The following is a 13,439-nucleotide window of genomic DNA, read 5'->3' as shown; positions in this document are numbered from 1 at the left end:
CACTTTCCAAAGCGCCGGGGGTGCTCTGTCCCAGGCCCTACTCCCACTCCACCCCTTCCCCACCTCTACCTTAGTCCTGACCTAAAAGGGAGTTGCAGTGGGGTCACAAGGTTATTTTAGGGGGGTCGTGATATTGTCACCCTTACTTCTGCGCTGCCTTCATAGCTGGGTGGCTGGAGAGTGGCAGCTGTTGGCCAGGCGCCTCACTATGAAGGCTGCTGGCGGGGTGCTGCAGCACAGAAGTAAGGGTGGCAATACCATACCATGCCACTTTACTTCTGTGCTGCTGTCTTCAGAGCTGGGTGGTTGGAGAATGACAGCTGCTGACTGACGGCCCAGCTCTGCAGACAGCAGCACAGAAGTAAGGGTGGCAATACACCATAACATGCCATCCTTACTTCTGCGCTACTGCTGGCAGCAGCTCTGCCTTTGGAGCTGGAGTCCCGGCCAGCAGCCGCCGCCCTCCAGCTGCCTAGTGCCACCGCCAGCAGCAGCACAGTAGTAATGGTAGCAGTACCGCACCCCCACACACACACTCCTTTTTGGGTCAGGACTGTTAGAGGATGTGATAAATGAAAGGGGGGGGGTAGCTCCCTTTTATGGATACCCAGCCAGCCAGTTAGCTATAAATCCCTTTTGGTAGTTGTTCTCTACTTGTTTTACCTGTAAAGGGTTAAAAAGTCTCCGTGCATAGGTAAAAGGAAGGGAGTAGGCACCTGACAAAAGGGCCAATGGTAAGGCTAGAACTTTTTAAAATTGGGAATAAAAGTTCCCCTTTGTCTGTCTATGTTGTTCTCCCAGAGAGCAGAGACAGGGCTGGAACTATGCTGTAAAAAGCTTTGGGTCAGGTATGAAAAATCACCAGATCATATCTAGAAACTACTCATTTGAAACCCCAGATATGTAAGTAGATCAGGAAATGTCTAGGAACCCGCGATTAGGTTTATCTCTTTTATTTCTTTATGGCTTGTGGACTCCTCTGTGCTAACCCCAGGTGCTTTTGTTTTGCTTGTAACCTTTAAGCTGGACCTCAAGAAGCTATCTTGATGCTTAATCCTTGTAATGGTTGTTTTTTTTTAAAAACCTAGCAAAAAGCCTAAGTTCCAGATGTATTTTCTTTCTTTTTGTTTTTAATAAAATTTACCTTTTTTAAGAACAGGATTGAATTTGTGTCCCTAAGAGGTTTGTGCATATGTTGTTTAATTAGCTGATTTCCATTGTTTTCTTTCTCAGCTCTTCTCTGGAGAAGGGGGTGAGAGGGCTTCAGGGTACCCCACAGGAAGGAATTCCCAGGTGTGCCTTCCTGGGTTCTCAAAGGGGTTTTTGCACTTGGGTGGTGGCAGAATCTACCCATCCAAGGTCAGAGAAAAGCTGTAATCTTGGGAGTTTAATACAAGCCTGGAGTGGCCAGTATTAAGTTTTAGAATCCTTACTGGCCCCCACCTTCTGCACTCAAAGTGCCAGAGTGGGGAATCAGCCTTGACAGAGGGCTTTCCCTTTACCCTCTCCCCTGGTTCTTGTCATGCAGACAGAAAGCAAACGACCAGAAGTCCAAAGTGCAGGCAATGCAATGTTTATTGGGGTTAGTTTCCAGCAACCATGTATACCATAACTGTGATGCTGCAGAGCCTTGTTTCCCAGTGTTCCGCCCCACTCTCTTCAGCAGGCATAATTATACCTGAAATGCACACCCACAGTCCCAACTCTTACAACTTATGAATATGTTCCGTTTTGGGGGGTTGTGGGTCTGGGGTCTTTGTCCCATCTCTTTTGTACCCCATGGGAGGGGTAAGGAGTGAGGTTGTGCTACAGTCAGGTGCAGGCATTTCTCCAGCCTTTTAGTGTTTTACCTTCCTCCCAATCTCCTCTTGGTCCTCCCGACTGGTTGCTTGACCTTGCCTTGAGATAGGAGTTGAGGCAGTCTTCAAGTGTGCGCTCATATTTTATACCCCAACCATGCCCAGAAACACTTTAGCTGCTCTTATTTGTTCCCACTATACTAACAAACCCCTCTGGCTAGGCAGAGGCAACATACACAGTATTTTTGTCCTTTGTTTACACATATTAGTAAGAATGTATGTGTATCAAAAAAATCAAACTCAAAATACTATCTCAGGCAAAAGTACAGGCCTGAATCCTACACTGGCACTAGCACTCCTAACAAGGACCCCTACAATTACAACACCATGAAATTTCAGATTTAATAGCTGAAATCATTAAATTTATTATTTTAAAATCCAATGACTGTGAAATTGACCAAAATGGACTGTGAATTTGCTAGGGCTCTACACACATGATGCTGAACTCCATCTTGGGATGTCAGTATTTTTCCACAGACTGGTCTGGGAACCAAGCTTTGAAACAAAGGGTTCCTGCCATATGCAAAAGCTATATAAGGCAGGGAGTGACATCATCTGGGGTTCTTCACTCCCCACACAAGAACGATCCTGCAAAGACCTGAGAAACAAAGACTGAAGTGGGGGAAGTGCTGGACCCAGGCTAAAAGGATTTCTAGCCTGTGAATGAAACGCCTTGGGATTCCAAGCTGTAAAGCAAGTGCAGCTTGCCCCTTAAGAAACTGCAGCCTGCTTGTATCATCTCTTTGGGTATGAATAGCAGATTCTCACCCTATCTATTTAGTATATTAAGCTTAGTTTGCATTTTTTATTTGCTAGGGAATCTGCTTTGATCTATTTGCTATCCCTTATAATCACTTAAAAATCTATCTTTTGTAGTTAATAGACTTGTTTTTGCTTTATCTAAACCAGTGAATTGGAGTGAAGTGTATGGGAATCATAACTCCGGGGTAAAGGCTGTTGTATATTCCTCTCCACATTGAGGGAGAGGGCGAATTTTATGAGCTTATGCAGAACAGTTCCCTGTGCAGTGCAAGATGGTATAATTTTGGGTGTATACTCCAGTGGGGGATGAGAGTCTGGAAACCTGGGAAATTGGTTGCTGTCTGCTGCATGTATTTGAGTGGCTTGGGTGAAGCGGCTCTGTTTGGGTGTGTTGGCGCCACCTATTGTCGTGGTGGGTGATAACAGGGCCTGGGTTAGGCTGGTTGTGTCCCCAAACAGTGTGAGCAGGGCCAACCCAGCTGAGTGGTTAGAGGGGCCCAGGGGTTCCTACAGCTCCCAGACTGCACCCCAGGAATGACAACTTGTGACAGAGGTGCAAACCCCTTTGGCAATCTTAGGGTTTGTCTACACTACGAAATTAGGTCGAATTTATAGAAGCCGGTTTTATAGAAATCGGTTGTATACAGTCGATTGTGTGTGTCCCCACATAAAATGCTCTAAGTGCTCTAGTCGGTGGACCGCGTCCACAGTACCGAGGCTAGTGTCGACTTCCGGAGCATTGCACTATGGTAGCTATCCCACAGTTCCCGCAGTCTCCGCCGCCCATTGGAATTCTGGGTTGAGATCCCAATGCCTGAATGATGCAAAACAGTGTCGCGGGGGGTTCTGGGTACATGTCGTCAGGCCCCTCCCCCTCCATCAGAGCACCGACAGACAATAGATTCGCGCCTTTTTACCTGGGTTACCTGTGCAGACAACATATCACGGCAAGCATGGAGCCCGCTCAGATCAGCTCACTGTCACCATATGTCATCTGGGAGCCGGCAGACGTGGTACTGCATTGCTACACAGCAGTAGCAGCTAACTGCCTTTTGACGGTAGACAGTGTAACATGAATGGTAGCCGTAAGGCTGCATTGCACCAGCCCCTTGCCTTTTGGTAGAAGATGGTATATTACGACTGGTATCTGTCGTCGTTGTACTGCAGTGGCTGTCAATCATGGGCACCTGGGCAGACATGCAACTGTCTCGATGATGATGGCTATCAGTCGTAGTATGCTATTTTCTGCCAATCGCCCAGTATTTTCTGCTAAGCACCCAGAAGAGGCCGAGGGCGATCTGGGTGCTGGCAGACATGGGTCTGGCAGACGTGGGGCTGCATTGCTACACAGCAGCAGCCCCTTGCCTTTTGGTAGAAGATGGCATATTACGATTGATATCCATTGTCGTCGTACTGCAGTGGCTATCAGTCATGCTACACCGTCGGCTGACAGCTTAAGATGTAAAAAATAGATTTGTTCTGTATTCATTTGCTTCCCCTCCCTCTGTGAAATCAACGGCCTGCTAAACCCAGGGTTTTGAGTTTAATCTTTGGGGGGGCCATTCTGTGTGACAGTTGTTTGTGTTTCTCCCTGATGCACAGCCACCTTTCTTGATTTTAATTCCCTGTACCTGTACGCCATGTCGTCACTCGGCCCTCCCTTCCTCCCTCCCTCCTTCCCTTGGTCCATCAGATACTAGTTTCGCGCCTTTTTTCAGACCAGGCGCCATAGCTAGCACTGGGATCATGGAGCCTGCTCAGATCACCGCAGCAATTATGAGCACTATGAACACCACGCGCATTGTCCTGGAGTATATGCAGAGCCAGGACATGCCAAAGCGAAACCCGGACCAGCCGAGGAGGCGATTGCAGCACGGCGACGAGAGTGATGAGGAAATTGACATGGACATAGCCCTCACACAAGGTACGGGCCCCAGCAATGTGGAAATCATGGTGTTACTGGGGCAGGTTCATGCCGTGGAACGCCGATTCTGGGCACGGGAAACAAGCACAGACTGGTGGGACCGCATCGTGCTGCAGGTGTGGGACGATTCCCAGTGGCTGCGAAACTTTCGCATGCGTAAGGGCACTTTCATGGAACTTTGTGACTTGCTTTCTCCTGCCCTGAAGCGCCAGAATACCAGGATGAGAGCAGCCCTCACAGTTAAGAAGCGAGTGGCGATAGCCCTGTGGAAGCTTGCAACGCCAGACAGCTACCGGTCAGTCGGGAATCAATTTGGAGTGGGCAAATCTACTGTGGGGGCTGCTGTGATCCAAGTTGCCAGAGCAATGAAAGACCTGGTGATATCAAGGGTAGTGACTCTGGGCAACGTGCAGGCCATAGTGGATGGTTTTGCTGAAATGGGATTCCCAAACTGTGGTGGGGCGATAGACGGAACCCGTATCCCTATCTTGGCACCGGAGCACCAAGCCACCGAGTACATAAACCGCAAGGGGCACTTTTTAATGCTGCTGCAAGCCCTGGTGGATCACAAGGGACGTTTCACCAACATCAACGTGGGATGGCCGGGAAAGGTACATGATGCTCGCGTCTTCAGGCACTCTGCTCTGTTTCGAAAGCTGGAGGAAGGGACTTTCTTCCCGGACCAGAAAGTAACCGTTGGGGATGTTGACATGCCTATCGTGATCCTTGGGGACCCAGCCTACCCCTTAATGCCATGGCTCATGAAGCCGTACACAGGCAGCCTGGACAGGAGTCAGGATCTGTTCAACTACAGGCTGAGCAAGTGCCGAATGGTGGTGGAATGTGCATTTGAACGTTTAAAAGTGCGCTGGCGCAGCTTACTGACTCGCTCAGACCTCAGCGAAAAGAATATCCCCATTGTTATTGCTGCTTGCTGTGCGCTCCACAATATCTGTGAGAGTAAGGGGGAGACATTTATGGCGGGGTGGGAGGTTGAGGCAAATCGTCTGGCCGCTGATTATGCGCAGCCAGACACCAGGGCGGTTAGAGGAGCACAGCAGGGTGCGGTGCACATCAGAGAAGCTTTGAAAACGAGTTTTGTGACTGGCCAGGCTACTGTGAAACTTCTGTTTGTTTCTCCTTGATGAACCCTCCGCCCCCCCCACCCGGTTCACTCTACTTCCCTGTAAACCAACCACCCCACCCTCCCCTCCCCACTTTGAGCACCGCTTGCAGAGGCAATAAAGTCATTGTTACTTCACATTCATGCATTCTTTATTAATTCATCACACAACTAGGGGGATAATTGCCAAGGTAGCCCGGGATGGGTGGGGGAGGAGGGAAGGAAAAGGACACACTGCATTTTAAAACTTTAACTCTTATTGAAGGCCAGCCTTCTGATGCTCAGGCAATCATGTGCGGTGGAGTGACTGGGTGGCCAGAGGCCCCCCCACCGTGTTCTTGGGCGTCTGGGTGAGGAGGCTATGGAACTTGGGGAGGAGGGCTGTTGGTTACACAGGGGCTGTAGCGGCGGTCTCTGCTCCTGCTGCATTTCCTGCAGCTCAACCATACGCTGGAGCATATCAGTTTGATGCTCCAGCAGCCAGAGCATCGACTCTTGCCTTCTGTCTGCAAGCTGACGCCACCTATCATCTTCAGCCCGCAACTTGCTCTGTTCATCCCGTGATTCAGCCTGCCACCTCTCCTCTCGTTCATACTGTGCTTTTCTGTAGTCTGACATTGACTGCCTCCACGCATTCTGCTGTGCTCTATCAGTGTGGGAGGACATCTGCAGCTCCGTGAACATATCGTCCCACGTCCTCCGTTTTCTCTTTCTAATGTTCACTAGCCTCTGTGAAGGAGAAACATTTGCAGCTGGTGGAGGAGAAGGGAGAGGTGGTTAAAAAAAGACACATTTTAGAGAACAATGGGTACACTCTTTCACGTTACATTTTGCTGTTCACATTACACAGCACATGTGCTTTCGTTACAAGGTCGCATTTTTCCTCTTATAGTGAGGGCCTGCCGGTTTCATGTGAGAGATCACTCATGCAGTGCCAGGCAACAGATTTCAGCTTGCAGGCAGCCATGGTAAGCCACAGTCTTTTGGCTTTTTTAACCTTCTTAACATGTGGGAATGGTTTCAAACAGCAGCGCCCTCATTTCCTATATCAAGCATGAATTGGGTTGGCCATTTAAAATGGGTTTGCAATGTAAAAGGAGGGGCTGCGGTTTCCGGGTTAACATGCAGCACAAACCCAACTAACCCCCCCCACACACACCCAATTCTCTGGGATGATCACTTCACCCCTCCCCCCACCGCGTGGCTAACAGCGGGGAACATTTCTGTTCAGCAGAGCAGGAACGGGCACCTCTGAATGTCCCCTTTATAAAATCACCCCATTTCAACCAGGTGACCGTGAATGATATCACTCTCCTGAGGATAACAAAGAGCGATAAGGAATGGATGTTGTCTGCATGCCAGCAAACACCGGAACCATACGCTACAATGCTTTGTTATGCAATGATTCCAGACTACGTGCTACTGGCCTGGCGTGGTAAAGTGTCCTACCATGGCGGACGGGATAAGGCAGCCCTCCCCAGAAACCTTTTGCAAAGGCTTTGGGAGTACATGAAGGAGAGCTTTCTGGAGATGTCCCTGGAGAATTTCCGCTCCATCCCCATACACGTTAACAGACTTTTCCAGTAGCTGTACTGGCCGCGATTGCCAGGGCAAATTAATCATTAATCATTAAACACGCTTGCTTTTAAACCATGTGTAATATTTACAAAGGTACACTCACCAGAGGTCCCCTGTGTGCCCTCAGGGTCTTGGGTGAGTTCAGGGGTTACTGGTTCCAGGTCCAGGGTGACAAACATATCCTGGCTGTTGGGGAAACCGGTTTCTCCGCTTCCTTGCTGCTGTGAGCTATCTACATTACCTCCATCCTCATTTTCCTCGTTCCCCGAACCCTCTTCCCTGTGTGTTTCTCCAGTGAGAGAGTGATAGCACACAGTTGGGGTAGTGGTGGCTGCACCCCCTAGAATGGCATGCAGCTCCGCGTAGAAGCGGCAAGTTTGCGGCTCTGCCCCGGACCTTCCGTTTGCTTCTCTGGCTTTGTGGTAGGCTTGCCGTAGCTCCTTAATTTTCATGCAGCACTGCTGTGCGTCCCTGTTATGGCCTCTGTCCTTCGTGGCCTTGGAGACCTTTTCTAATACTTTGCCATTTCTTTTACTGCTACGGAGTTCAGCTAGCACTGATTCATCTCCCCATATGGCGAGCAGATCCCGTACCTCCCGTTCGGTCCATGCTGGAGCTCTTTTGCGATCCTGGGACTCCATCACGGTTACCTGTGCTGATGAGCTCTGCGTGGTCACCTGTGCTCTCCACGCTGGGCAAACAGGAAATGAAATTCAAACGTTCGCGGGGCTTTTCCTGTCTACCTGGTCAGTGCATCTGAGTTGAGAGTGCTGTCCAGAGCGGTCACAATGAAGCACTGTGGGATAGCTCCCGGAGGCCAATAATGTCGAATTCCGTCCACACTACCCCAATTCAGACCCGCAAAGGCCGATTTTATCGCTAATCCCCTCGTCGGAGGTGGTGTAAAGAAACCGGTTTAAAGGGCCCTTTAAGTCGAAAGAAAGGGCTTCGTCATGTGAACGTGTCCAGGCTTAATTCGATTTAACACAGCTAAAGTCGACCTAAACTCGTAGTGTAGACCAGGCCTTAGACCATAGGTTGAAAACCACTGAACTAGAAGGTTTCCATTCCTACCATTTTATATGCTTTACACTCACTCGATAATCATAAGTGCACTAAAATCCAGTTAGTCGGGTTGCTTTGAAATATGGTGTGCCTCATAGGGGTGCAGAGTAGTGTTAGGGATAAAATTTTGGGGTCATTTAAGCAAGGGGTTCCTTAGTTATTACAGGCCTCCCAGAAAAACAGTTTCTTTCTGTTGCCTTCTGCTGAGAGGTACTAATGACTGGATGAATCACAGATCTTTTGATGGCTGTGAACTCACCCTTCAATTAACATAACTAAGGATAAGTTAATCACAACCCCGACCTAAGACAAAAGGAGTTTTGAACTGAGTGGCTGGAGTTCCTGCAATTTGTGAGTCATGGGTGGCAATTTTGGAGGGAATGTAATCAAAGAATTTTGAGGGAAACAGACATGTGAACGGCTCCTGGGGGGAGGAGGGGCATTAGGGGGCAGAAGAGTCAGGGCATAGGGAGACAGAGGTTTGGAGCAGGGGGAGGGGGATAAATGTGGATGGATGGTAGGAGAGGTGAAGAATTGTACCCACCCAGCTCTCCCAATGCACCCCAATCATGTACCCCTCCCCTCTGTAGCCTGAGATCTGCCAATGCTCCCAACTCCCCCTGCACCCCAACCACCCTCTAGCCCCAGCTCTGCTAGTGCATCCTATAGCAGAGTTGCCATTCACCAGGTGCCCCTTTGTAGCCAGAGGTGTTTCTGTATGGCCCTGCCTCTGGTCCCTGTCTTCAGGGAGGGCCCTGTGAAAACACCCCTGAAACTGGGTCAGTAGCCCAAGGTAATTAAAACTAGTCCTCAGTGTCCCGAACACAAAGTCCATCATAACAACCGCAGTTCATACCCATCTCCATGCTCCTGTCCTCCACAGAGACTTTGCTCAGCAGAAGCCTAGCCTTCTGGCTTCCTTCCTCTCTCCACGCGCACCCTGTTCTGAGACAGATGGCAGCGGATATACTACCCTCCTTCTGAGAGCTTCTCCCACTTGGGCAGGGGAGAGGGGAGCTCTGCTCCACCCTACATTATAGAGCTCCTGATTGTGGGCCCTTAAACTGACGGTGTCCTGGGATCTTCCCATCCCTCTGCTAACACCCAGGACCACCTCTTCTCTTCCAGTTGTGTTTGGTTTCTGATACTGTGCTCACAGTAACTTCCCTGGAATGGGGTCTTCTGACTCCCCCCACCCCCTTAGTGTAAGTGGGAGAATGGTCCCGCTATTGTGGGGAACTTTCCTGCTTATACACTACCCAGGTGGAATTGGCTAGCGAAAGGATCTGAGTCCTCGCTCCCACTCCCTTTACTCAGAGGCCTCCCTGATCTCAAGGGCGCCCCTTCCACTCTCCTGTGTGGTGGAGTTCTCGTAACCCCAACAAGGCTGGGCCCAGGATTCCTGGGGGGCTCAACCCTCAACCTTGTCATGGTCACTTAGGACAGGGGCTAGGGCAAGGGTGGCCAACCTGAGCCTGAGAAGGAGCCAGAATTTACCAATGTACATTGCCAAAGCGCCACAGTAATACATCAGCAGCCCCCCAGCAGCTCCCACCACTCGCTCGCAGCATCTTCCACCCACCAGCAGCCCTGCCAATCAGCGCCTCCCCGCACCTCCCAATCAGGTGTTTCATGAGGTGCAGGAGGCTCTGGGGGGGAAGTGGGAGAAGCGAGGGCACAGCAGACTCAGGGGAGGGGGCAGGAAGGGGTGGAGTGGGGGCAGAGCCTGTGGCAGAGCCAGGGGTTGAGCAGTGACCATTGGAAAGTTGGTACGTGTAGCTCCAGCCCCGGAGTCGGTGCCTATACAAGGAGCCGCATATTAACTTCTGAAGAGCCGCATGTGGCTCCAGAGCCACAGGTTAGCCACCCCTGGGCTAGGGTGTCCTTGCTCCGGGGTGCTCTCTCTGCACTGGATGCTTGCCTGACCCACTGATCATTACATACAGTTCAAAGCAATACAATTTATTAAATACAAATACAATTTATTAAACAGCAATCAATTAAAAAAAAAAGGGAAAAAATGGGAAAGGTTAAAAGAAAACACGTCACCCTGCTCTGTGGCACTGGGACATCACAACCAACATCTCTGGAATGTAAGGGAAGTTCAGTCTGTTTCTCACATGTCCCAGGCCTACTTCTCGGGCCCTGGCTGTGCTGCAGGGATGCCCAGGTTGGACACTTGCTCTGGCGGAGGCCACATGCCCTCAGGCTTTAGGTGGCAGGACCCTTCTTCCCAGCATCGCCCCCGCCCTGTAAGGGTTATGATCCCCCTCCAAGTCTGGCCTGCAAGGCCTCTTGGCTAGGGGCATCTCCCTATGCTGAGCCCTCGGCCCAGGGTCCAACTGGCTCTCCCGAACTACTCACTGCACCCAGTTCCAGACAGCTACAGCTCCACTCTGCCTCAGCACTTCTGCTGCCCTGCCTCCAGCTCCCTGGGCTGCTTCTCTGGCCCCTCTGGCTCTGGTTGCTGCAGCTCTGCTCCCAGGACAGCTCTGCTCTGTGGGCTGCTTCTGTCACTCTGCTCCCAGCACTGACCTGCTTCCTGGGCTGTTTTTCTGGCCCCTCTGGATCTGACACAGCTCTGCTCGGGCCCCTGATTTCTACTTAGCTCAGCCACACTCTGTCTGACCCAGGCAATTCCAGCTCACATGGAGGATGGGACCCCCTGGCCTCCTGACTCCCTGATTAGCCTGTCTGCCCTGTCAATCAGGCTGACCTGGAGCATTGGCCTCTCCCCATTGTTCCTGGGGACTGTCAGTCTCAGGGTCCTGATTTCCCATTTACCCTTCCCCTTCCTTTTGATACTGGGAGCTAGCCAACCAAAAAACCCCACTGAGTTTTAGTAAGAGAACAACAGTCCCCTTACATTAGGTTTAACTGGCTAGGACACCCCATTACAGATCCCAACACCTGGCACGCCTATATGTCTCCATCCTCCAGTGCTGCCACTGCATCCCCACCTTCCTGTACTCCAACCCCCTTGGACTCCGCAGCTCTACCAGTGCACCTCAACCCCTTGCACTCCAACTTCCCAGCTCTGCCAGGGCACCCTAACCATCCGGCACCCCAACATCCCTGTACTCCAAACTGCCTGCACACCACAGCTTTGTCAATGCACCCCAATGCCCCTGCTCTCCCAGTTGTCAGTTCATCAAAAGCACTCTGCACCCCAACCTTCCTGCATCCCAACTCCCCTGCACCCCCCAGCTCTGCCAGTGCATTCCAGCCACCTTTCATCCTCTATCAGTGCACCTCAACCCCCCTACACCCCAACCTTCCTGCACACCACAGCTCTGCCAATGCACCCCAACACTTCACAAAAGTTATTAACAAGTGTTGGAAGGACATTAATCAGAAAATTGAAGGGTTCATTTCTCAGAGATGAGGTACATGTATTTGATGCGTGTGTGTGTGTCCCTCAAACAAAAAACTATCAGTGTCCTGTAACAGAAATTCTGTCTGTAATTTCTCACTGGCCCTGCCACAAACTGCACACCCTCCCAACCAGTCTGAAACACATCCAGGAAAACCATTCCACTGTAACACAGTTGTCCTTTGCTCCAGGCACTGCATGTGAGTAATGGGAAGTAACAGCTTCTCTGAAACCAGCAATAAAAATGTTTGTATACTAGAGAATGAAGACTTCAGGGAGATGAGTTCCTTGCTTGCAGGAACAGGGTACAGTAGTGTGGAAGGCAGCAAATGAGTCGGGGGCATAAATGAGGTGGTGTGTTGACACAGGGCTGATGAAATCCAGCTGATGTGAGTGTAGTGAGCTGGGTCAGTGTGTGTCATGATCACGGATTCTAGTTTTCCGTGAAAAAAAAAACCCAAAATTCTTTGATAATAATAATTAAAAAAAAAATCTGCACTTTTGCACGATTAAAAGGAAATGCTGAACTTTAGTTTCCCTTGCCACAATATATATAGGTATCAGTTGAACAAAATGATTTATTGATATAATTTACAATTTTTAAGCAAATTCAAAGCCAACCAGTGCCATCAATCATTATAATAAAATAGAATAAATAGAGTTGCAATTTGTATTTCTTACAAATACCAAATACTTCTATGTCTGTATTCTATATTTCAGAAAATTGTTTTTTAAATGCACAAAAACACTGGATGATCCAGTCACAGTGCATTGTTTCTTTAGTGTTTTCAATGGCCCTGCTGTTTCAGTCTCTTGTTTTCATTTCTTTTAATTCAGTTTATGTTTAGTGCTTTTCATGTGTTTTACAATTGTTTGCCTTGGAAAGTAATCTGCAGTCTTGCGGCATACATTACAGAATAGCACATTACCATCAGTGTGACATTTGTCCAAACTCAGTGACATGATCTTTAGGATGATTTTAAAGTCTTCGGCATCTTTTCCTAACTTTAATTACTGACATCTGGGGGCTGAAGTGAAATTTGAGATTCATTAAAACACAAACCCCTATACGCCATTGAATAACCTTTATATGCCGGAAGCAGTTTATTGGAATATGTTTAGCTATGTAAATTAAAAGCACATTCAAAAATCAATCACAAGAGGGGGAGTTTGCACACATTGAATAAGTGACACTGGTACTGTCAGTAAAATGTAATTAATAGTTAATATGTTTTTATTTTTTCACAAAATGTAAAATCTAAAAATTCTCTGTAAAAATGCAAATTGCACATTTTTCTGTGGCAAATGGATTTTTAAGACCACTGGTCATGACCCACAGGTCTCAAACCTGGACCCACAAGGGTCAGTGGCACAACCATGTGCCAACTCTCCACCTAGCAGCCTACTAACAATAGCTTACCTGAGACCAATGAAGCCCAGCCTCAGTGTGAGGCCCACCACTGAGGTCTGATTGGCAAAGTCCCAGAGTGGCTGATTGGCCCATGGGCCCTACTTAAACCAGCAGCAGGACCAGGAAGCTATCTGAACAACTGGGCTCCACCCTGCTCTGAACTATGTGGCCCTTGCCTCCCTCAGCTTGATCTCCTGGCATCTGACTTGTAGTTCCTGACCTCCAGTTTGTCTCCTGCCTCTGACCCCCTAGTATCCTGACCTGGCCTGACTCTGGTTACCGACTTGTGGTTCTGATAGTTTGTCTCCTGCTTCTGATCTCCCTGTATCCCGACCCAGCTTACT

The 13,439-nt window shown here is 49.4% G+C and overlaps 1 protein-coding gene across 2 annotated transcripts; it reads right to left on the bottom strand.

Annotated features, from left to right (window-relative positions):
- Positions 1 to 5,774: 5,774 nt before the first annotated feature.
- On the bottom strand, positions 5,775 to 11,042 carry LOC135976489 (uncharacterized). Of its 2 annotated transcripts, none has more exons than XR_010593633.1 (2): positions 7,350 to 11,042; positions 5,775 to 6,397 (listed from the first exon to the last, which is right to left on the bottom strand). XR_010593633.1 is itself a non-coding variant. In XM_065572359.1 (2 exons), exons 1-2 carry the CDS (start codon positions 7,885 to 7,887, stop codon positions 5,918 to 5,920), a joined length of 1,041 nt encoding a protein of 346 aa, XP_065428431.1. In that variant the 5' UTR covers positions 7,888 to 11,036; the 3' UTR covers positions 5,775 to 5,917. The 2 variants fall into 2 exon arrangements, 1 of the variants encoding a protein (XP_065428431.1); XM_065572359.1 differs by having other exon boundaries at positions 5,775 to 6,420; positions 7,350 to 11,036.
- Between the last annotated feature and the right edge of the window lie 2,397 nt (positions 11,043 to 13,439).

The sequence above is a fragment of the Chrysemys picta genome, chromosome 1 (genome assembly GCF_011386835.1).
Source record: "Chrysemys picta bellii isolate R12L10 chromosome 1, ASM1138683v2, whole genome shotgun sequence".
NCBI classification, from domain to species: domain Eukaryota; kingdom Metazoa; phylum Chordata; order Testudines; family Emydidae; genus Chrysemys; species Chrysemys picta.
This window is presented reverse-complemented; position numbering and strand designations above follow the sequence as displayed.

Excerpts from the sequence above, each read along its gene's own strand:
- LOC135976489 (XM_065572359.1), bottom strand. The coding sequence starts at position 7,887 with ATGGAGTCCCAGGATCGCAAAAGAGCTCCAGCATGGACCGAACGGGAG. Across the intron at positions 6,421-7,349 it reads GGGCACACAGGGGACCTCTG|CTGCAAATGTTTCTCCTTCA; the intron begins GTGAGTGTACCT and ends CTCCTCCACCAG.